Source organism: Mastigoproctus giganteus, chromosome 7 (assembly GCF_048544385.1).
Source record: "Mastigoproctus giganteus isolate SK-2022 chromosome 7, ASM4854438v1, whole genome shotgun sequence".
NCBI classification, from domain to species: Eukaryota; Metazoa; Arthropoda; class Arachnida; order Uropygi; family Thelyphonidae; genus Mastigoproctus; species Mastigoproctus giganteus.
In genome coordinates, this window is record NC_143581.1 from 44561796 (window position 1) to 44586835 (window position 25040).

The following is a 25040-nucleotide window of genomic DNA, read 5'->3' on the forward strand; positions in this document are numbered from 1 at the left end:
AAACATTTTCTAGTGCTGATATTAAGGGCTGTTTATTTCATTTCAGTCAAGCAATTTGGCAGAAAGTTAGTGAAGTCAATAGTGGGATTGGCATTTGTTTCTTTAGATGAACTAGAGTAAGTTTGGGAAGGAATCATTCAAGAACGTCCACCGCCAGAACATCCTTCATATGAAAAGTGCGAAGAGCTTATAAAATACTTCGAAACAAATTGGATTGGACCCACTGCTCGTTTTCCGCCATCATTGTGGAATCTTCATGCTAATTTTGGTCCTCGGACAATATCAAGTTTAAGGTATATGGAAGATGAAAAAGAAACAACAACAAGCTAACTTTAAGAGAATACTAGGATTAGTAAATGTTGTAAATCTTCCACCTCGTAAAAACTGTAAATTCGATGGTATTAATATGAAATGAACAGCAGATAGGCAAAACGGGGACATCAATTTACACACTTTTCTGGAAATAGGGCATATGAATTAGGGCAAGTGGGGTAACGCCGGTGCAACTACAGATGGATTATTATGGCTTTGGTAGCGTAAGGAGTTCGTCGTTGCGATCAGTTTGGAAAAAGATCTAAAAAAAAAAAGTTTAAATCTCGTTCAATGATTTTTTTTATCAACTTCAGACGTAAACATATAAAACAGCATAGTTCTGAGGTTTTACGTGGCTTACAAGAAATAGCAATCAGTATGATACAACACTGTTATTTATTTATTTTTTTAAGTTATACCTAAAAGTGCAGGTCGATTTAAAATAAAGTGAATCCATTTCCCCATCAAAAATAGCATTTATATTCCTAAGCTATAAAACCACAAATAGGAAGGGCAAAAACAACCCCAAAACTATTACGGTAACCAGTTTATTATTTGAAAAATACGATTGCCTGCGTGCCATACAAGTATTTAGAACTTTTTCTGATGTTTTTATGTAAATGAAAGGAAAATTTATAAAATTCGCAAACAGGGATGAACTGCATAAGAAAAATCCCTTAAGCGGAAGACTAAAAGAAAAATATACACTTGCAGAAACATGTAAATAAATTTCTCTCGGAAGAGAAGCAAACCGTTTCTACTTTATCGTGGAATTTCTACAACCTCCAAAAAATCAAGGTAAATGAGAAAACTGCAGTTCTATCTACTCACCTTGTGCACTCACTGTGATTTTAAAGAAAAGTTTATTTAAAGCAAACCAGTTTCCTTCTTGCAGTTTCCTCTGATTCTGTGATAAAGACGTTTTCTTTTATGCGTGTGTGTGTGGAGATTTTAATGACGAAAATTTGTAATAAAAAAAAAATACTAAAAAAAAACCACAGTGGATTATTACTTGCAAATAAAATGGCGATAAATATTGGTTACATAAACTACAATATAGTGCATTCAAATATCCCTCCGTGCAATACAAAAACAAATTTAGAGACGCTGCCAGATTTTCTGTAGAATCCTGTCATCAGTCGCTTATCATGCAAAACAATAAATTCTACTTAAAACTTGATTCATTAGTATTTCTTCCGTTTACATTTTGCTTTACCACTATGTCCCAACTCACAATACATTATATCTCACATCAATGTTGTCATACATTATATTTGTAATGAAATATCAACTTGCAGCTTCTTTCGGACCTAACCATTACGAATTTATTTATAATAAATAAATAAAATAATAATAAGATAAAATAAAATTTCACAAAACCCGGCACACCATCCCTGAAAGGTTTCTGACTCCGGTTTAATGAAGTGCACGTAAATTTGTAATCCCAGCATCTACTGTGCGGAAAGCGAACATCCAACAATATATCTTTTTTTTTATATAACATTTTGGATGCTTTATTAAAATTAGTTATTCTATAAACATATTCACAAGTATATCATAAATCTGCAATTTGTGTATTAATCGAATGTATACAGAATGGGGAAAAATACTAGTCAAAGGTCATACGAATTAGATATTTATTTTAAAGAGAAGTTACGTAAATTGATTCGCAATTCGTATTATGAAATAGATGGGGAAGAGTTACATTTAAGCCACTAGAAACATTTACTCAGTAAGAATTCTTTTCAAACCAGTCCTGAATACAGGTGGCGCTCTGTACAAAAAATATATGGAAAAAATAAACAATGGATACAAGTAAAACGTAAAACAAATCCAAGTTTCTAATATCCTGTCTGTAATCTTAAATATAGAGATATACCAAGCCTTGCGATATGAAAACAACAAATTCATCTTCGAAAACTGTTCCACGAAATACATTTCTTTGGTATTCAGAACGTTTTCGAAAAGAAAATACCGTTTGCCATGGGTCCCCAGGCAAGAGGAACTCGATGTGAAAGATGACGGATGTGGTGCTGGAGGAATGCCATTGACCACACAGGACCATAACCGTTCTCAAGAGTCTAATCTTTAGACAGCAGGAAATGACAGACAGCCAACATCGGAAGAAAATATTATAATAAAACTCTCTGTAGCAATGCCTCGCTTTTACTGATATTGTCACTGGCGAGTTCGGCAATTTTCATACAACGCATGGCACACGTCTCTACAGGAACAACTCGGCGCATGAAGAAATTCCAAGCGTTCTTTGGTGGTATGCAAGTCACAATAGTCATAAAAACGGACGGGTAAAGGAAGTACAATTTCTGTCATCTTGTCACTTTTCTGATGCATTTCCCACTCATCTGACTTCTTTAGACATCACATAAAAGGGAATAATATTTCCAAACGTGAGTGTTTATGATGAAAATTTTACTCGCAACAAAACCTTACAGCTAAAAGGTTTAGGCAGATAATGCAACCTTTTTTATGTAAAAATAAGCGACGAAAGTGAAGCGACGGACAAGTTAAAGGCCAAAAATATTTTCATAAAAGTATAGAGTCTACCGCATTTTTATTAAGAATTTATACAAGTTAAACTTTAAATAGTCTGAAGTCGACACTCGTATAAATCATTTTAAATAATTAATGAGGACCCATTACTTAAATTTAGGGCACCAATAAAGATAGTCGCTGTATACTCGTCAGTTGATAAAAATAAAACTATGAAAAAATTCACGGACTTTACATGAAATGAAACGGAGTTTATCGATTAAGGGCGCAAGTGCGGAAAGTAAGACTTATTTGCTTATGCAATTTTGCTGAGGTAAAAAAAAAAAAAAAAAAAAAAACCATTTTCCAGTATTTGTATTACCATAGATTCCTATACTAAAATTCGAAATATGCACGTCGCTAGGCTCAACAGAGGTTGTTCTTTGAGCAGGACAACCAACTGTGATAGCCACAAGCGCACAAAAATGAGTTTTAAGGCCTAAAATCCAGCCTTTGCTATGTTTAGATAACATTTGCTCTTAAAAAAAAATGAAATATTTAATAATGAGAAAGGATGGTTTAATATATCATAATAAGGGTTGTTCAATAAACAATGAGCATAATTTTTCATGAACAACCACACTGCTTGCTATTTCTAGCTGAGTTGCGGAATTTAAGACAAAACCAAGCTGTATCACATAGTACCTGCACAATTAACTCGTGCGCACGGTGTGAACTTGGAAGTCGGTCAAGTTTATGCCTGTTCAGTTTCGCCGACGTAACAATAGACGAGACAAACGAAAAAAGTATGCTGCTTTCAAATTTTGTTTCCGTCTCAAGATATCAGCTGAAGCGTATGAAATTTTAAAAGAGGCTTATGTTGAATCTACGCTTCCATATAGCACGGCTCGCAGATGGTTTAGAATGTTTAAAGATGGACGTTTAAAGATTTCGAATTTTAGTATAGGAATCTATGGTAATTCAATAAAAAATCGGCGATCCTGGAGCTCCAACCACTGCTGTCAACACAGAAACCATAAATGCTGCTTCTATAATCGTCAGAGAAGATCGTCCTATAACAGTAAGGCAGAGATGTTGGGAATATCAGTAGGAAGCATGCCCATTTGCATATGACACGTGTTTGTGCATGTTGGGTTCCAAGACTACTCACACGTGAGATTTGTCAGGAGCTGCAATGGATAGTTGCTGAATATAGTGAGGTTCTGAACAAAAAAAACAAAAAAAAAAAAACTCAAACTATTATATTAGGCCACCCATAATTTCTTACATAAACCCATATGTGTATTATGTCTGTACATGTTCTCTGGTCGATTTGCCTGGACGAAAAAACCCTGCTATCTACACTTGAGACATACTAACTCAGGCACAGAGTGATAAAAGCCCATTAATGTTCCTCACGTCATCGACTAGATTCGAACCTAGGGCTTGTCCACCCGGTGTGTTTGTGTGTGTGGGGGGGTGACAATACCACTGTGCTACATGCGCAGACAGTGAGGTTCTGCACGAGATGATAGCGGCAGATGAGACATGGCTTCATTATTCTGACCCAGAGAGTAAGCAACAAACTCTGTTTGGAAGTCTGTGTCATCGTCAACACCGAAAAAAGCAAAATTTGTTGTCTTTTGCAGGAAAGATTATGACCTTTTTTTTTTCTTTTTTTTTGGCATTAAACGAATGATTTACTGCATGTTATGCCACGTCACGACTTTTACAGTACTTTACTACAGAACTGTACTGCACACTTTGTGGGATCATATTTGTCATAAATGACCACAATTGCATGCAGGTGGGTAGATGCTGCATCATGACAATGTGAGACCTCACAATGCTCATACTGTCATCGAGTACTTAGCCAGCATTAATGTCAAATGTGTTCTTCATCCACCGTACAGTCCTGCTCTTGCACCTTGCGAGTTTTTTTTATTTCCCAAGTTAAAGAAGCTGCGAGGGAAACGTTTCCAGTCGTCAGAAGTTGTAAAGGCATCAGAAGCGATTCTCAAACACATACACATATCAAAAAATGGTTTCCACCATGTTTTTGAAGAATGGCAGAAATGTTTGAGCAAGTGCATTTCATCAAATGGGGGCTACTTTGAAAAGGACCATCAAAATATCAATGATTAATAAAGGTGTGTTGTAAAAAAAAATTATGATCATTCTTTATTGAACAGCCCTCGTATATACGGCATCAGCCAAAAAAAAAAACACATTTTCACCTATCCATTCCCTCCAATAGTTTGTCTAGTTCTTTGAATTTATTCAAACTATTCACTTCCACAATGGATGGAAGATTGTTCCAGCAATGAACCACTTGTTGGCTGAAGACATACTTCCACACATCTATTCTGCAACCATTCTTCCTCAATTTGAATTTATGTCCCCTCATGTGCATAGTCTGAACAGGAGGAAGAATCCCATCAGCACTGAGTTTGCTCAATGCTGATGGGATTTTATTGAGTAAAATTTGTTTTGTAAAATTTTATTGAACTTCTGCCCTAATCATATTTTAATCATCTTATTGTACACGTTACATTTATGTTAAATTTACAAAACATATATAATATAAATAGAATGATTTTTTGATCATGACAGTTTCGTTCATCTGACCACTGAACATTTGAAAACATTGTTTCAACATTTACATTGTGTCAGAACAACATACAAAAAAAGCCAACCATAACAAGAAGCTAATCATTATTCCTCTCAGTTCTTGTAAAATGAAAATTTTAAGCAAAGAAAACTGACTGAATAGTAAGTTTTTGTCATTTGAAATTCCATATCAATAATATTTTTCACACATTTTGTACTTTCTCCAAAAAAGATGTACTTTTTAAATGCATTCATTACATAATTTTGAACTATTGAGTGGATTTGGAACAAGAATCAATCTTCTAAAATCAGCTCTCCTCAATATAGGCAGAATAAAAATGTTAATTTTTATGAATATTTTAGAAATACTCAACAAAATGAAAAATAGGACCTAATTAAATCCTATCAAAATAAAAATTACAGATGGCTGATGGAGGCCAAAACTTGCACCCTCCTTCAGCTGTGAGTCAACTGTGACCTTATTAATGAAGTAGCTCACAAAAACTGATCTTCAACTGTTAACTCTGTGTTATTATTCTATGTAATGAGGGCATTAGGCTGTTATATAAAATGCTCACTTTATATGATAACTTATATATGAAGAATTGGACTGAATTTATGGTATAAAAATGAGGTTTATAACAATAACTTGAGAGAAGCTTTAATTATGATTCAAATCACCAGTTAACACACAAACAAATACCAATAAAGATTGGTGGCAGTCTCATAGTTTTGAATAAAGTGATATTCACCTTGTGTATAGAAGAAATTTAAGTTATAGGATGGTAATTAGCTGCAGTGGTGTAACTAGGGTGAGGCAGGTGGGGCACATGTCCTGGGTGCCAAATTTGGGGAAGGGGTACCCATTTTTATGGTTCAAAAATGCAAAAATTCAGCCAGAATTTTAAAGAACAGTTTTCAAGGGTTGCCATTTTTTTTATTTGCCCTGGGCACCATTAACCCTAGTTGTGCCTCTGGTTGGCTGCAAAGGGAAAGGTATAATATGACAAAGGATTGCTGCTCTGTTCCTTCCACTGACTGTGATAAATCTTGGGCTTATGCTCACTTTAGAAATCAAATCATTATCCATAAACAAATTTTGCTTTTAATTGAAAAGCATCATCAAAAGAGGCAAATTTGCTATTCATTAGAAAAGGCAAGACTGCCATTACAGACTGTTTTAACACTCACTGGTTTCTTGTCATGTGACACGTGGACTCCACGAGCAACTTTTTGCCATTTAGTGAGTAATGTATTGAGTCTATACAAACTTTGTTGCTGTCAACTGCAGGAACAAAGTAGCAGAAAGACAGAAACTATAATGCAGGGTAGCAGTCCTTCATCACTTTCTTTTGATGCATGCACTGAAACAATATCCACACTTTACTAATTTCCTGCAATGGGCTAACATACAGTACAAGGGGTATATTTACACCTGATCTTTGTTACAGTGGTAAAACTACCATTACTGCCAGATCTGCAACCAGAGGACAAAGGATCACGGGACTCAAATGGTTAGTTTGTAAGGTTGTTAAAGAGCACAGGTGGCCTGTTCATAAATCTTATTAAGAGACTCACCTTGAGAAAGAACAATAATTCCCTAATATCCTTGAAACTATGTACTTAAAAATACAAACACAAATGATTAAACCCAGGAGATCTTATCTTACAGCACCTCCGTAGCCAGGTGGGCAGGAGCAGCAATGTGTAGCACATGCTTCTTGATTAGACCAGGGTTTGAGCCCGTGACCACCAAATACAGAGGATGCGGAAAGGTCAGGGAATGACCGCTGCATATCCCAGGAGCAATATGGCCTTAGTTGCTAATGCTCCTAAAAACCAAATAACAAACAAACAAACAATCTTATCTTATATACAGTAACCTTCCATAAAAATACCATCCCTTACCCTTAAAATACGAAATCTCATATATACACACACAAACTGAGTGATCATTGAATCATGACCGCCTACCTAATACTGTGTTGGACCACTATTCGCCAAGGCATTGACTCCACTAGATGTCTAAAGATGTCCATAGGGATCTGCAGCCATACTGCCTGCAAGGCTTTCCACAGTGTCAGAATAGATGATAGTTACATGTCTTACACCTCACTTCCCATGACAATCAAGATGGGTGATATTATCACTGTGTTCCTCGAACTATTTGTGCACAGTGCGGGCCTGATGACACTGTACGTTACCATCTTGGAAGATCCTGTTTCTGTCTGAGAAAAAATGCAACATGGCAGGGTACACATGGTGGTAGACCTTACCAGTGAAACATTTGTCCATACGCACCAGGTATCTTAGTTCTTGCCAGCAAAACATTCCCCATATTAAGCAATCACTACCTCCTACCTGGATAGTGAGCACCATGTACGATAGGTTCATGGGTGAGCGCTGCTTGAGCCACACATGAAGGCATCTGTGGTGTATTGCACCAGGTATTTGGACTCATTTGGCCAGCACACTCATTTCCAGTCCTCCACTCTCCAATGAGTGTGTTGTTGTTGACACCACAGAATTTGCCATTAACAATAATAAGAGGTGATGAGAGGGTGTATCTTGAGTCATGTGCTGTGGTAAACGATAAGTCTGAATATCAAGCGCAAGGTCATTTGGGATATTGTTCTTGCATTCCCATATTGTATTGCAACGTCAATTGTTGCACAGTGACCTGCCATTGAACCTATACAATGCTTTGCAACCTTCGCTCACCACAAATATTCACCTTGCATAATCCTTTACAGTTCTGTTGGCAGGAGGTGGTTTGGTCCATTCAACAGCATTCTTTATACACCTTAACCACAGTGGGCAGTGAGTAGGAGATTGTATGTAAGTGCTTCCAAAATGGAAGCACCCTACATACAATCATACCCTTTTGAAGCTCCATGATATCTTTACTACATCCCATAACGGCTATTTTATCACTTTGACTTGCACAACCAGTTACAAATTACCACTGTTCTAGCATACAAAGCTGTTTGGTTTTTATACGGTGAGCTAGAGAGAAAAAAAATTAGAGAGAAAATTTAGAAATGCGAGTGAAAGTTATAGAAGTTGCAGCAAAGGGTTTATTGCAAGGATGGTTGGCAGAAAAGTACAATTGTGGTAAAATGCAAATCCAAAAGCTTTTACAAGAATTAACTGATTAACTTTTTAATTAACTGATAATTAACTTTTTACAATTATTAACTGATAAATATTAATAATGAATATTGGTTATTATTCATAAATAATGTTATCAAGAGGGAAAAAAAAAAGAAAAAAAAAAAACAGTACAAGTTTTATTACTGTATAAAAGTTGCATTTCTTCAAGAAAATGTTCCAAAAACCAGCTGTGCCCCATCATAGTTAGTAACATTTCTGTTTACAGTCTAATTGAAACCAAATTTATTACTCACATACCCTACCATCAAGACATTCAAGTAGCCAGATGAAGGAGAACAAATTAATTTTGTCCACCATAATTATGAAACAAGATGACCATAGTACTATACGATTTAAAAATCCTATTATAACTCATCCAAACCATTGGCTTTGTGTGGGGTATGGAGGCAGTAAGAGTGCACCCTGACTGGGAGCACCTCTAGTTGTGTGGAAAAGGGATGATATGTGGTAATCATAAGTACAGATTAAATGACAACTAAGTACACTGCCAGGTAGTTCCAATGCAAGCAGCCATACTTAATGTGAGTATCTCCTCCTCTAAAGAGGCCTAAAGATGGGGTTCCATTAGAACCTCGAAGCATTGCCAATATTTTAAGTTTAGCTTGATGTGGTAACACTTCGATAAATGTATTTTAAAATACATTCATGTGGTATAAGAGTGCACTTAATTGTCATTTAATCTATATGTAGCCCTTCTAGTTTCATCCATCATTGTGAAGCATGATAGTTGCAACTTAAAATAAACTCTTCTGTCTACAGTCTATTTGAAACAAAATTTACAATACTTGATTTATTATGCAAAATTGTCTGTTTGCACTAAAATCATCTTCATTGTCATGTTTTAAACTAGTATTATCCAATTAACTGGAAATATCTGTTGAACCAGAACCCGATTCACCAAGAGAAATTTTGATTTCTGAATTGCTGTTATCTGCCAGTTTTCATTGTAAAAATCAGTGCAACATAAAAGTAACTATAATATCTACTCCCAGAAGAAAAACTAAAACCCATTTTTTTTGGCAATAATAACAGCAAAAGCAAATAGTCAAAGAAATTTTCACCTATCTAATCATGTGAAAAGTGCATACAGTGAAATACTCTATAAGCAACCACCTCCTCAATGAGACCACCTTTTCAAAAAGACAAATATTTCTTAGAATAGTTTTAAATACGTGTCCTGTGTATTAAAATTGTATTCTCTAAGGTGATCATCTCTGACCCAACCACAACTATTAATCCTGTTGTTTGGCAGCCAGGTTCTGAAGTGACTGTATAAATATTGCTACTAAATAGGTATTTCATTTATTTATTTCTGATTTATCCATCTTTGAATATAGATGTGATGGCAGAAAAAAGAAAATGAAAATTTTAAATTTAGAAATGCGAGTGAAAGTTATAGGAGATGCAGCAAAGGGTTTATCGCAAGGATGGTTGGCAGGAAAGTATAATTGTGGTAAAATTCAAATCCAAACACTTTTACAAGAAAAAAAAAAAAAAATTAAAGAAAAGTGGATTTGGAATGCAAATAACAATATTCAACGAGAAACATATCAACCATAATAAGAAATTAATGAGTTAACACTTGCCTGGTTTGACAGTCCTTGTACTAGAGAAATTCCAGTAAGTGGTCCAATGCGACAAGAAAAGCTTTAAATATTGCAAACACTTCAAAAAGGGACACATTTCATTTTCTGCTAGCAATGGGTGGCTTAGTAAATTTTGTAACAAAAATAATGTTGTTTTGAAAACTCTGTGGTGAAAGTGCATCTGTGAATGTAAATGATGTTAGAACAGTGGATTTCAAGTTTGCCATCTTTAACACAACAACGTGAACCCAAAGACATCTTTAATGTAGATGAAACTGGGCTCTTTTATCATCCTTTCCCAAGTAAATTGTTAGTGTTTAAAAGTTAACATTTTTTTTTTGAAAAAGAACAACCATTGATTTTTAATACTGTGCTGAGACCAAGATGTTTTAAAAACATGAACATGGCATCCATGAACGTTATTTGTACGATAATAAAAAAGCATGGATGACAAGTGCTATATTTTGTATTGTATATTTAGTGTTGTTTTGTATATTTATCAATGATATTGATGAAGGTATATCAGGCTTAGTGTTGAAGTTTGCAGATGATACAAAGGTTGGCAGGGTTGTTAATGACAGTAATGGCAGTGTGCTACTGTAACAGGATCTAGAAAATTTGGGCAGATGGGCTAAGAAGTGGCAACTGAAGTTTAACCTTGACAAATGCAAAGTACTGCATATGGGTAGAAGTAACCCCAGAGAAACGTACCAGCTGTGTGGTACTACACTTAAGGTGGTAGAAAATGAAAAAGACCTGGGAGTAATTGTGCAGTCAGATATGAAGTTTTCTGAGCAATGCAGACAGGCTGCCAGGGCAGGTCATGGGGTTTTGTCAATGATATATAGGAATTTTGCTAGCATGGAAAAGGAGGTGATTGTCCCTCTGTATAAGGCAATGGTCAGACGCCTTGTGTACTGCGTACAGGTCTGGAGGCCTCATTTTAGGAAGGATGTAGATTTACTTGAGCGTGTACAGAGAAGGGCAACAAGATTGGTGAGGGGAATGAAGGGATCCTCTTACCAAGAGAGGCTTAAGTTCTGCAAATTGCAGTGGCTGGAGACTAGGCACCTGCGCGGTGATCTGATTGAGGTGTATAAGGTCTTGAATGGGGTGAGCACGCTGAATTCTGATGGGATCCTTCCACTTGTTCAGATTACGAACCTAAGGGGACATAAATTCAAATTAAGAAAAGACAGATGTAGAATAGATGTGCTGAAATTTACCTTTAGCCAGCGGGTGGTTAATTTCTGGAACAAACTTCCATCTGTCATCGTGGAAGTTGATAGGTTAAATAAATTTAAGGAGAAACTGGACAGGCATTTGGAGGGAATGGTGTGATTTTTTTTTTTTGGCTGATGCTGCATAAGCTCATAAACTTGCTTTCTTGCATCACATGCCACTACTACTACTACTATTTTCTGAATGGCTTCAGAATTTGGACAAAATAATGAAAAAATAAAATAAGAAGCTCTTACTATTATTAGATAATGCTCCACGTCATCCCAAAAATCAGAATTTAAGTACAGGCTGGCCTCGATTAACGCGATTAATTCATCCCGTGAGCGCATCGCGCAAAATGGAAATGCATTAATCGAATATAATAATCAATAAGAAAAATTATAATTGGTCCTTGACTTTCTGGAATGTTCATAAAGAATTTTAAAAATACCTTTTAAATAACTTTTTAACTGTATACAATATAAAAGATAATGAAAATAATTATGGAATTAAATGTTTATTGCATAAAACAGCGGTTTCCAAACTGCGTGCCGCAGAATATTTTAAATTTTCGAAGGAAATAGCAATACTTGACATCTGTCGGACACCGTGCAAACTACTAGCTCGAGGTAGTTCACAGTTTCAGCATTTCTTATTAAGTTGTTTGGACCTAACTACTAAACCAAACTTTTAGGTATTTCTTTTGGTCTGGGTGCACCTTGAAAAAATTACTGAGACACTAAGGGTGCCATGAACCGAGAAAGTTTGGGTACCTCTGACATAAAATACACAAGGAAGAAATGACTGTTGCGGAAATATTTGAACAGTGTTGACTTTCTCTTTTCACCAATCAATTTCCGATAGCCGACAACAATCTTCTCTGGGCCCTGGCGAAATAAATATCACAGAAATCTTCAAACCATTTGTTTGAGGTTCTCTGCGATACCAAAGATTTCATCTAATTCTTTTACCGTTATCTCCTTCGTGGTAACATTTTCATCTGGGTCATTTAAAAATTTGAATTTTTATGGAAGTGTGCATTGACTTTATTAGCAGGAGACAAACAAGTAACACATCTTCTTCCGATGGTTGATGGAACACACCGAGCGGGCAGCAGGCAAACGTTTGTTTATTGACCGTACGACTCACGGTAAGCTTAACGCATGATTCAAATCTTTTTCAACTATCGCGTAAAAAAAAAAAGACCGCGTTAACTGGAAATTTGCATCGTGTAAAGTGAAAAGTGGTATAATTTTTCAAATAGCGTTAACTGAAAATCGCGTTAATTGAACTCGCGTTATGCGAGGCCTGCCTGTAATGTCAATTTTGTTTCTTGCTTCTACTACTACATCAAGTGTTTGTCAATTACTCGCCCAAGGTATCAATTCAGTCATTTAGATTGTTCTATCATCAACATATTTTAACTACATTAGTAGCAAATATGGATACAGCATGAAATGTTGAAAAATTAGTTTTAAAAAATTTCGTCCATCTAGCAGACATTGAATACATAAAATTGGCCTGGAATAGTGTTAGTGAAAATACTATACAAAAGTGTTTCAATAAATGTGGAGTTAACATGAAGCTTGACGTTAGAACTGATTTTATAGGAGTACAAAAAGAAATTGATCAACTTGGACAGCAGATAAATTTAAACATCAATATGGAATTTGAAGAAGATTTAGTCACATGTGAAAGTAATGGTGAAAACTGGGAAGAACTTTATGATTCTGCTAGGAACATTGACAACAATGACAATTTATGTGAAAATATGAATATAAATGATGAATTGGATGTTGAAGAAATTAATATTCCAATAGAAGGAAGTTTAAATACTGTTTTAGGACTTAAAATCATCCGGACAAACTGTTACCCAAATATTTCTAAAAATAAAAATATATATTTTATATTATTTGTTTAGTTTTATGATTTTTATAATTAAGGTAAAAAATTTATTTATAGTTTCAAATAAAATGTTTTTAAAATGAAACTTTTATTTCCATTATCCTATTAAAATTTTCATTATATCATGATATGTCTCTGAAAGGAGATCACCTCTACGAAAGACCAAAGATTTGTGGAACTGAAGGTGGTCTTAGAGAAGTTTCACTATATTATTTACTGTTATTAATCATTTAAGAATTACTGAATTGATATTGTGCATGTTGTGTGCCAGCTGTTGTACAGCAGAAAAATTGATTATAGACAAAAAAAAAAAAACATTTTATGGGCAAATCATATAATGCTATGACAATTTAGCAAATATTTCTGTTCTAAACAAAACCAAGACCTCAAAATGTGTAGCACACACACCACATACAGGCAATCAATTTTTGATTGGCACATTTACCTATACTGTTATATGGAAAAGTCAGGCAAGTTGTTCAACAAAACAAATCTTAACTTTTAAACTGCCATCACAAACTGAAGAATCATTACTTAAAAAAATTTAAAGAAGAATTTGATCACACTCCTGCTCACCACACTTTAAAAATAACCTCACTTACCTTTTAATCCAAATGGTGAAAAGACCCTTCTCTCTGTAAGTACTGAAAGCACTAAATCTTTCCTAAATAATAAATCCCTAATAACTCCATCACCACCCCTGAATTTACCTCTACCTCCAGTTCTAGGATTTAAGTGAAATTTTTTCACTACAACAGGATATCTGGTTAAAAAAACAATCATACTGAGAACTTGTTAAAACATCAAACAAAATAATTGAGTGTTTTAAATCCTTTAATGTACTTTTCAAAATATGAAAAAAAATAAAATACTATACAAAATATTTGAGATAAAGAAAAAAAATATTTGAAACATCATGTGTCTGTCAAATTTAAAAAAAAAAAAAAAAAAAGGCTTGTTTGTATTCCAGGACAGCCATATGATAAGAGAAGTGTTAACAACTAAAGTGTAACAGATCACACACAGCACTCAGTTAACAATGGGATGGTTGGTTGATTTTCCAGAGTTTTTTTAGTGTACCAATTCATGAGGTTTATTGTGCATCGTGTCGGTACAAGTATCAATTCATAGACTGACTTGCATGTTGTGCAGGCTGAAAAATCCAGAATTACTTGCAAGAAATTCCTACTCTGTCTGCCTAAGATTGGCTAAGTATAGACCCAAGTGAAGAGACCATTAAGAATTTCTCCAGTCTCCAACAGGATTTGAACCCAGAGCTCTCCAAATGAGTAACAAGTGGCAAATCCACCATATTGTCAAGGAGGAAGGCATTAACAATGGGCCATGTATTTTTGTGATTGTCATGCAAATTGATAATGTGAACACTACTGCATGGCCATGGCTGGCCGAGTTGTGATTAAAGTTAAGCAGAAATATTAAACCTGTTCAATTTGATAACTCCCACAAATCTATCTCAAATATTTTTAGATGTTTTAAACCTCAAATGAATTGTGTATTCATTTTGAGAATGGTGATTTCTTTATTTCACATCATCTAATAAGTCAGAGTTGGGAAAATAGACTAAAGAGAAACAACATGCATTTAACAATGGCAGTGTATCTTTGTGGTTAGAGATTCAAACATGGACACTATCATGTGGCAACAGCCATTCAATACATTTGTATTGGTGGTATATCGTGTAAAGCACCGAATTTAAGAAATTTATAAATTCTGGAAAAACTATATGTGAAGGTTTTTTTTGTCACATCTGCATTTACAATGAATGATGTTTTTGTGCAGTGCTTAATTGGCAATAATTTCTGTGACTCTATGGGTTGCTCTGCCTTGTGAAACTGATGCGATTGTCACAAAGATATCAATTACTTCATTTCCCTTTGAATATATTGATGCATATAATTTTATAAACTTGAAATACAAGTTTCAACATTTTGAATATTAATGTAATTTTAATTGTTAATAAAAATTCATTATTATTATTATCATCATCATCAGAAAATACATAAGTGAAAACTATTTCATTCTGTAGGTAGAGTAAGTGACCCAATGGTAATGAAATACCTGCACTGGTAGTTACTGGGTAACACCCAGTAAGTTATTTGAGTACACTTTCTAATATATCTACTTAAACTTAAGCATATAGAATAAATGTGCACAATTTGATAATTTCTTCAATGGACATATCTTACAAAATGTGTTTGATGTTCTAAACTTCAAATGAATCCCATTCAATTTAAGTGATTTTTTTTAAATACTGATTTCTTTTCTCTCTCTCTCTCTCTCTCTCTCTCTCTTTTTTATATCAAGTAGTCAAAATAAGGATAACCAAGCAAGAGAGAGAAAGAGATTTTTTAAACTGTATTGATTGTGCCAGTGCAAACTGCAAATTCTTTGTAAGACCTGAAGGGCATACAACAAGTCATATATTGTAAATAGTGAAAGAAAGATAAAGACTGATTCCATATAGTACATTACTTAATAATGCATACTTACTGGAAAATTTAAAGTTTCTTTTTTCTTGAGCTTATTTGTAACTAGTCTTTTACATACTTTGAAGAACACTAAAGTATGGCTAACACACCTTCATTTTCATCCAATTATTACTGATTTCTGGGAATTATTACTAATTTTCTAGTTAGTACACACCCAGTAATAAGCAATTAATAATAACGTAGAGTCAAAGTCTCTTTGACTTGCTATCCCTGCAAATTCTTTAAATCTTGTGCATCATTTTGGAACATGCACGCACGCACGCACACACACACACACACACACACACACACACACACACACACACACACACACACACACACACACACACACACAGGACAGTTTAGCATTAGCATTAGCAGAGGCATATGATGCAAGAAAGCAAGCTTATTCAGCATCAGCCAAAAAAAAAAAAAAAACACCCACTCCCATTTCACCCCTCCGTTCGTTCGAAATACCTGTCCAGTTGAGCTTTAAATTTGTTTAGGCTATCAACTTCAACAACAAGTGATGGAAGTCGGTTCCACCAACCAACCACCCGCTGGCCAAAGGCAAATTTCCGCACATCTATCCGACATCCGTCCTTCCTCAATTTGAATTTATGCCCTCTGAGGTGATTATTCTGAGAAAGATGAAGAATCCCATTGGCATTGAGCATGCTCAAACCATTCAAAGCCTTATACACCTCTATCAGATCACCTCGCCGGTGCCTAGTCTCCAGACTCTGTAATTTGCAAAACTTAAGCCTTTCTTCGTAAGAGCAACCCTTTGTTCCATTTACTAATCTTGTTGCCCTTCTCTGTACCCGTTCCAGCAGCTCTACATCCTTCTTGAAATGAGGCCTCCAGACCTGTATACAGTACTCAACATGTGGCCTTACCATTGCCTTATACAAGGGAATAATCACCTCCTTATCCCTGCTAGAAAAATTCCTGTATATCATTGACAAGACACCATGCGCTACTCTTGCAGCTCGTCTGCACTGCTCAGAGAACTTCATATCTGCCTGCACAATTACCCCCAGGTCCTTTTCATTCTCCACCACTGTCAGTGTAGTACCGCAGAGTTGATACGTTGCTCTGGGGTTACTGTTTCCCATATGCAGCACTTTACATTTGTCGATGTTAAACCTCATTTGCCACCTCTCAGCCCATCTGTTCAACCTTTCCAGATCCTGTTGCAGCAGCATAGCGTCAGTATTGTCCTTAACGACCCTGCCAACCTTTGTATCATCTGCAAACTTGGACATTAAACTTGATATCCCATCATCAATATCATTCATAAACACCGAAAACAACAACGGACCCAACACTGAACCTTGAGGAACTCCACTAATAACATTAGTCCACGTTGAGCAGTGTCCATTGATTACCACTCTCTGTCTTCTGCCACTCAACCATCCCCTTATCCATAGCAGCAATTTGCCTCCAATGCCACACTGCTCCAATTTGTGCAGCAGTCTTCCATGTGCAACAGTATCAAAAGCCTTTCTAAGATCCAAATATATAATATCAAAGTTATTCCCTGCATCCAGTTCTTTTGTGACTACATCATAGTATCCAATCAAATTGGTCAGGCAAGACCTGCCCTTAACAAAACCATGCTGCGTCTGAGCTATAACTGAATTCTTGTCTAGATGATCCTGCAGTGCTTCTTTAACCAGTGCCTCCATTAATTTACCTGGAACAGAAGTTAAACTAACAGGTCTATAATTACTTGTGTCAGCCTTTGATCCTCCTTTGTGAATTGGGGTTACATTTGCACATCTCCAGTCTATGGGCACCTCCCCTGAGTCCAAAGAAGCTCTCATAATTATGGCTAGGGGTTTGCATACTTCCTTTGCTGCCTCCTTTAATATAACTGGATAGATCCCATCCACCCCAGGTGCCTTTTTTATGTTTATCCTCAACAATCTCTCCTCCACTTTCCTCTCAGTTATTACAAAATCATCCAGCTCACTGCCAATGTTTACTTTACCTACATCATTCTCCTTCCTGAATAACTCCTCATGCGTGAATGTAGATGCAAAATACTCGTTTAGATTGTTAGCCACCTGAGCAGGATCCTCAACTGTTGAACCATCAATATCCAGTGGACCAATCTGATTCATCCCTTTCCTTTTCGAGTTCAAGTATGTAAAAAACTCTTTTCTGTTTTTCTTTGCATCCTTTGCCAAGGATTTTTCATAGTCTGCCTTTGCCTGCCTAATCTCCTTTGTGACTTGGTTACAGACCAACTTATATCTATCATAGGCTTCCATGTCACCCATTAATTTGTATGTATCCCATGCATTTTTCTTCTCTGCCACATGTCTCATTAGCTCATCTGACAACCATTTAGGCCTAAACCTTGAACAATATTTCTTAGTTGGTATGTAAAGCCTGGTAGCCTCCAAGATTAGTTCCTTGAATGCTTCCCATTTTGAGTTTGCTGTTGGTAACATCATCAGTTGGTCCCACTGTATAGAATTTAAATACTGTCTCAGACCATCATAGTCGCCTTTACGAAAACAAAAACCCTTCCCTTTACCTCTGATGGTAGTTACCTCCTTGAGTAAATCCCACTTCAACACACTGTGATCACTGCCACCTAGTGGTTCATTTATCTGCAGGTTCTTAATGCATGAAGAATCACTACTGATAATCAGATCAAGAGTATTGCTCCCTCTTGTTGCCTCACGAACATGCTGATGTAGAAAACAATCATCCAATAAATCCACAAAAGCCTTGCTAGTGTGCGAGTGACCAACCCACAAATTCCAGTCAATATCTGGGAAATTAAAGTCCCCCATTATAAGACTCTCAGATTTACTGGCCCACTCTATTTCCCTGTACAATATCTTATTATACTCATCAGAGTCATTAGGCCTATAGCACACTCCTACTCTCAATTTTGATTTCCCTATGCTTATGTCGCACCAAACTGACTCGACACTGCCCTGTCCATCGATGTCGACTGGCTTCACTTCCTTGGACTTTATGTGTTTCTTACCTCCTCCCCTCCTGTCCTGTCTATCCTTTCTATACACATTGTATTCCCCAAATTCCAGTTCCGCATTACTTATATCTGTGTGACACCACGTCTCTGATATCCCAACAATATCTGCCTTTGATGTTTTGAGCAATACCTCAAATTCATCAAATTTATTTACCAAACTCCTAGCATTGGTGTACACGCAGGTATACATGCACCTGTTTCTATTCTTAGCTACCCTAACACAACCCATGTGTTTACTTGTACCGCAATGACTACCAGCAGTCTCTGAAATATCCTGCATCTTGTTTTTCAGACTTCTGCTCATTTCAATAGAAGCAGTGCAAGAATCACTTCCACCTCTGCCAGTGGCTACTGTTAATCTATTAGTCCTTGTATCCCCCCCAACTAGCAGTTTTCCGACCCACCTAACACTGCCTCGACAGCATCAGCAAAAATTCTTGCACCCTTTCTATTTAAGTGTATCCCATCCCTGTAGAAGCAATCTCTCCTGTTAACAAGTACAGTCCAGGCTGAAAAAAATTCTACCCCTTGAGCCTTGCACAATCCCTCCAGGGCCGAATTGATCGACAAGGCTCTCATCATATACTCCCTCCTATCGTGTCTGGGCAGAATTGCAGACACTTTCAAGTTCAACCCTAATTCACGGCTTTTTTTCAACAGTGACCTGTACTTGCTAAGTAATTCCGCCGGTCTCCTACTCTTAATATCATTAGTGCCAACGTGTACAACTATATCACCTTTTGTGCCCTTAAAAGATGATATCCGCTCTACAACGTCATCAACCTTTGCCCCTGGCAGACATACCCTGGTCCTATTCCACCTATCGTTTTTACAAAGTATGTTCCCCGTTTCCCTGACAATAGAGTCACCAACAACTACTAGTTCCTGTGGGACCAGCGCATTCTGCCTAGGGGGCTGCTTCTGTGTTGCCTGATGACCAAGTGCAAGCTCTGGCGTTGATGTGGGCAGCTGAGAGCTTGATGGGCCCCTCAATTTATTTCCTTCGAGGGCATCCACCCTGTCCTTCAAGCTCTCATAAAGGCCCATAACAACGCTGAGTTGTCGCCTGATTTCCTTGCACTCCTTACATCGTGCACACACAAAGACATCCCCCTTGGCAGTATCATGTCCCGTACCCGACTGCTCCGCAAACATCAAGCAAACAGTGCATTTTAATAGACTGTGATTCAGAGGGCAACTGCCCCCCTCAGTTCTCCCCTGAACCACAGCACTCCCATTAGCTTGAGCCTTTTGCTTTGCTGCTCTGGTCAGAGTCATGATTCCGATTTAATTCAATAAAATTCAAAACAAAAATTAAATCCTTAAGTTATATCCCAAAACAGTTATGTTATATATATATTTTTTTCGGTATCTAGTGTTTTCTACGAGTTCCCTTTATACAACTTCCGTATCACGTGTACCACTATAGTTATGTATTAATTATTTGTTACGATTAAGTCGTTATATATATATATATATATATATAGAGTTAAAAGTACAATTTAATTGACAATAAAGTTTATCAAGATTAATAGATTTACTGATTAATTGACAATATTATATTATGCACTATACGACACTAAGCTTATGCTATCGTGTAAAAATGGCGGGAATCACGAACGGTATTTCTACGGACTCGTAAGTATTGATTAGCTTCCAAATCTCGCTATCTCAATTTAGAATAAACTAAGGATCCTGACTAGGTCTATAATCTACTTATAGATGATAATTTGATATAACAGTTGGTTAATAAATCGACTAAATTTGGTTAAAAAAAAAATTTGGTTTGTGACACGTGGATTTGATACCGTTACCGATACTAAGTAATATCTACGAAATCTCTGTCTAAGTTAAACTTTAAACTAAGTATCGTAACTAGGAATATAAAGCTACTCTAGAAAATAAGTTAATATGACAATTTAAACTAATAAAGCAGAAAATAAATCAGGAAAAACTTCTCTGTTTGAAGAGCTTTAAGGAGCAATGTCCGCACAGGCTAACCTCGCACCCAGACTCTCAGTTATAATTACACTGTCACTTTAACAGTAAGCAGTAGCTCATATAGAGCTGAAATTTGGAATGAACGATATTTAAATAATGCATAAAACATCCTAGCAACTCTTTACGCATTAGTAGACCAATAAAGTTGGTTCCTTCTACAGAGCACCAAGAAGGATGCATGTGGTGGTAGAGAACATTCAGAAGTTGAAAATGTTAGCATCCATCTACTTGTGGTAAATTACCCGATATTTAAATTGGCTTCAGGATCCAGTATTTATATATAGACAACATTGGGAAAAGATTTCCATTTTACTAGCAACCTTGCAATTACCTCAGAACAAATTCCTGATTTGGCTCAGACAATTCACATCACTCTTAGTCACCTGAAAATACCGATATCAGCAACAGCTATGTATTGATGTGAACAGCAACCATTATATTTTTATCAGTTGCAATGACTCATATTCCCATTGCACATGCCAGTATTTATTGGTGATTGACAATTATGACACTTGATATAATCTTGCACTAAGTTACATCTAAGTTTAAGTTCAATTGTTGTTTATTTCATTCATTTTTCATTTGCATTTCCTATTTTATGCATATATTTTCCATCTCCCACTAGGAGAGAGAAAGGAACTTCCCAGAAACATTTGAAATGTTTAATGGCAGCAACTTTCAATAACTGTATCCCTAAGATAGCTGCATATTCAGTCTATTTATATATTGCTCCAGTTTGCTGGATACCATTGCAATATTTGCAAATCTAGTACCTAGCTTTCCACAGTAGAATATTGCTGCCTATTAAATCTAAATTTTAACTTGGATGCTTAGTTGGTGTCATTCATTGTTATTTGTTACTATTTGAATATTTATATATTAAGCCCATTAAAAAGTTTTGTATAAAAATATTTATAACTATACTCACTATGTATTTTTCTTTTTAGGGGTTTACAATATTATAAGTTAAAAACTTTCAAGTTTCTCAATTGCAAGTTATTAATTATTATATCTCATAGTAGCTGGGAAAAAAAAAATTCCAATCTCAATTAATATGTGCTCTTACCTTTTTTCAAGAATTTCAGGATCAGTTATACGGGTATTTGTCATATGTGTGTGAATACCACTTCTACCATGCCAACTGGAACCCTAAATTATGGTTAAAAATATAATCCTCTTACTCAATAATACTGCAGTTCATATGAAGTTACACTTATTTATATATAAAGTTAATCTGAAAATGAATGCATAAAGCTGGGACTAATTTATTAATATGAGATGTACCCCAAAAAGTTAAGATTATATTTAACAACAAAGATTCATTTAACTTACTAAATTTTACATCATATTCCCTTCAAAGTACTCTCCATGGTACTTACTAGGCAGAGCCCAGAAATTCTGAAATCCTTTTTTCATAACAATCTCATGCATCAATGACAACTGTGTTTTATGAACTACCATTATTAGTGGGATCCCTCAGTGTTCAGTGCTGGCCCCTTATTGTTTTCAATATTTATTAACAGTATCAATGATGCCATATCAAGTTTAACTTCTAAGTTTGCTAACGATACAAAGGCTAATGACAGGAATCATGATATGCTACTGTAATAAGCCCTAGAGCCCGGGTTCCCAACCTGTGGGTCACAACTCCCAAGGGGGTCGCAAAGTGTTTTCTGGGGAGTTGCCACATTTATTTTTAGTTGCAATTATTTTTGTAGGAAATTTCACCACGAAGGTTTTCAACACTAATTTATTTCAATATGGCATATGGCTACGCTGAAATATTCTACTAGTGGTTGTAACACTGATTTTTGATAAATGAAAGGAAGTGACTTAAGGTCCACTGCAGCGGATACTTAAAAAATATTAAAAGCCTGCCGTGTTCATACACATTAAACATTTTATATTATTTTAATTATTTGCTATGGCGGGCCTTTAATATTTTCAAATTTCCATCGCAGCAGAACTTGATTCACTCCCTAAAAATAAAATATACAAGTGCAGTGTTATTATCATTAGAATAAAATTCTATGTTACAAATAGTAAACTGAAAAAAATATTCACTATGATGCAAAATTCCATATCAAAATTCATTTTTAATCAGTGTCTCGATGTGTGAATAACAGACTGTCGAATATGGACTGTTGAATAAAGGTGAGTTGCTCTCTTAAAGCAGTTGAAGATCACCCCATATGTTTTGCTGATGCCACCATGTTTGCCATGATGTAATTCAATAATGTCCACATAGGGCCATCTAATGCAAACTGGCACAAACTTAGTTTGCCAATAGCCAACCACCTTTATTGGTGGCATGATAGAAACTAGCCATTCGCTGTTGATCGCGGGTTAGCTACTTCTTGCACTTTCAAAAATCTAAAGAGCATCAGTAGGTCATCATCAATCTATGCTAAATCCATACCCATGGAAAAAAACTTAAATATTCAGAAGACTATCTAAAATTTGGCTTTACCACCTTGATCAGCAATGGCATAGAGAAGCCACAATGCATTTTGTGCAATGTCATTCTCAGTGCTGAATCTATGAAACCTTCAAAACTGAAACATCACTTAGAGACAGAGTATTGAGAACATACTAAAAAGGATTTGGGGTTCTTTCAATGCCATGAACCTGGTCTCAGATGTCAGAGACTTGATCCTACAGGAAGTGTTCAGCAACAGTGCAAGCATCATATGAAGTCACATTGGAAATTGCCAAACAAAAAAAAAAAAACCTTACACGATTGGAGAAACGGTCATCAAACCCTGCATGTTGAAGATGGTGAAGTTAATTCTTGGGGATGCCAGCAAGGTAAAGATGCGACAAATATCTCTGTTCAATAACACTATTCAGAGGCACATTTCAGATATGTCCGTAGACACAAAAGAGCAGGTTTTGAATGAAATCAAAGGTTCTCCATTGTTTTCTTTTCAAGTTGATGAATCAATGGACATAAGTTCATGTTCTCTATTGCTTGTCTTCATGAAATATATTCCTTCAGATGACATCAAAGAAGAGTTCCTGTTTTGTAGTGCACTTGAAATTACTACAAAAGGTGAAGATATTATGGAAAAGGTAAATACCTTTTTTGAAACTGGAGGACTACAGTGGAAAAATGTCTGTGGGGTTTGTACAGATGGAGCACCATCTATGCTAGGGTCATAGTCCTGCTTTCAGACAAAAGCAAAAGACCTTGCTCTGCAAGCAAAGGGCATTCACTGCATGATTCACCGATATGCTCTTGCCAGTAAGACTCTTCCAGCTCCTCTGCAAGGGGTACTTGATTCTTTGATCAAAATTGTGAATTACATCAAATCTGGGGCCCTCAACACCCGTCTGTTTAAAGAACTCTGTAAAGACATGAATTCGGATCATGAGGTTCTTCTTTTCTACACTGCTGTATGCTGGTTGTTGAAAGGAAATGTTGTCAATCGTGTCTTTGAGTTGAAAGATGAAATCAAGTTGTTCTTGGAAGTGCAAGGGAAAATGACCTTGTGGCTTACTTTAATGATGAAGCTTGGAAGAAAAGAGTGGCTTACTTAGCAGACATTTTAGACTTGAAACCTGAAACCTCAGGGAAAGCAAACACACATTATCCAATTTCAAGACAATCTTCAGGCATTTGTATTCAAGCTGCAAAACTGGCATTGGAAAATAATTCTTGGAAACATTTCCATGTTTGAAAAACTGTGCAGTGTGGTAGAGGAATCTGAAGGTGAACTGGATGAGAATCTGAAGGAGGCGCTTACTGGGCACCTTGAATCCCTTGATAAAGAATTTCAGTGGCACTTTCCTGAGCTTACAGAAGAAGTTGCACTAGTACGAAACCTATTCTCTGCTTCCCTGAATGTAGCCAGCATTCCCAATGAAGTACAGGATGAATTCTTGGATCTGCGGAATGATTCCTTGGCATGTAATTTTATTTGTTTTATGAAAAATTGCTGACTCAGTTCTGGTGTGCTGTGTATCAGTCATATCAAAATGTCACCATGCTTGCCTTTTGAGTTTTACTTCCATTTGCCTTTACATATCCCTGCGAGAGTGGATTTTCAATGCTTCTTCATATCAAAACAAAGGCAAGAAACAGACTGTACACTGAGGATGACATGAGGTTGGCTCTAACAAACACTCAGCCGTGAATTTTGAAGCTGGTTGCCCAGATGCAAGTATAACCATCGCATTAAATATTAGGTTAGAATTATATTCTGAAAAAGCTATTTTTAATGTGTTTTCTTTACC

At 36.1% G+C, this 25040-nt stretch overlaps 1 protein-coding gene across 2 annotated transcripts in view; it reads right to left on the reverse strand.

The window, feature by feature from the left end:
• The window catches only part of LOC150082857 (5-oxoprolinase), a 234998-nt gene that overhangs the window by 32337 nt on the left and 177621 nt on the right, over positions 1-25040 (reverse strand). For both annotated transcript variants that reach the window (XM_090376873.1, XM_090376872.1), the window contains 2 exons: positions 21871-21953; positions 13901-14061 (listed from right to left, as the gene is read on the reverse strand). In XM_090376873.1, coding sequence (XP_090232999.1) covers positions 13901-14061; positions 21871-21953 — 244 coding nt within the window. The remainder of the gene's footprint in view (positions 1-13900; positions 14062-21870; positions 21954-25040) is intronic.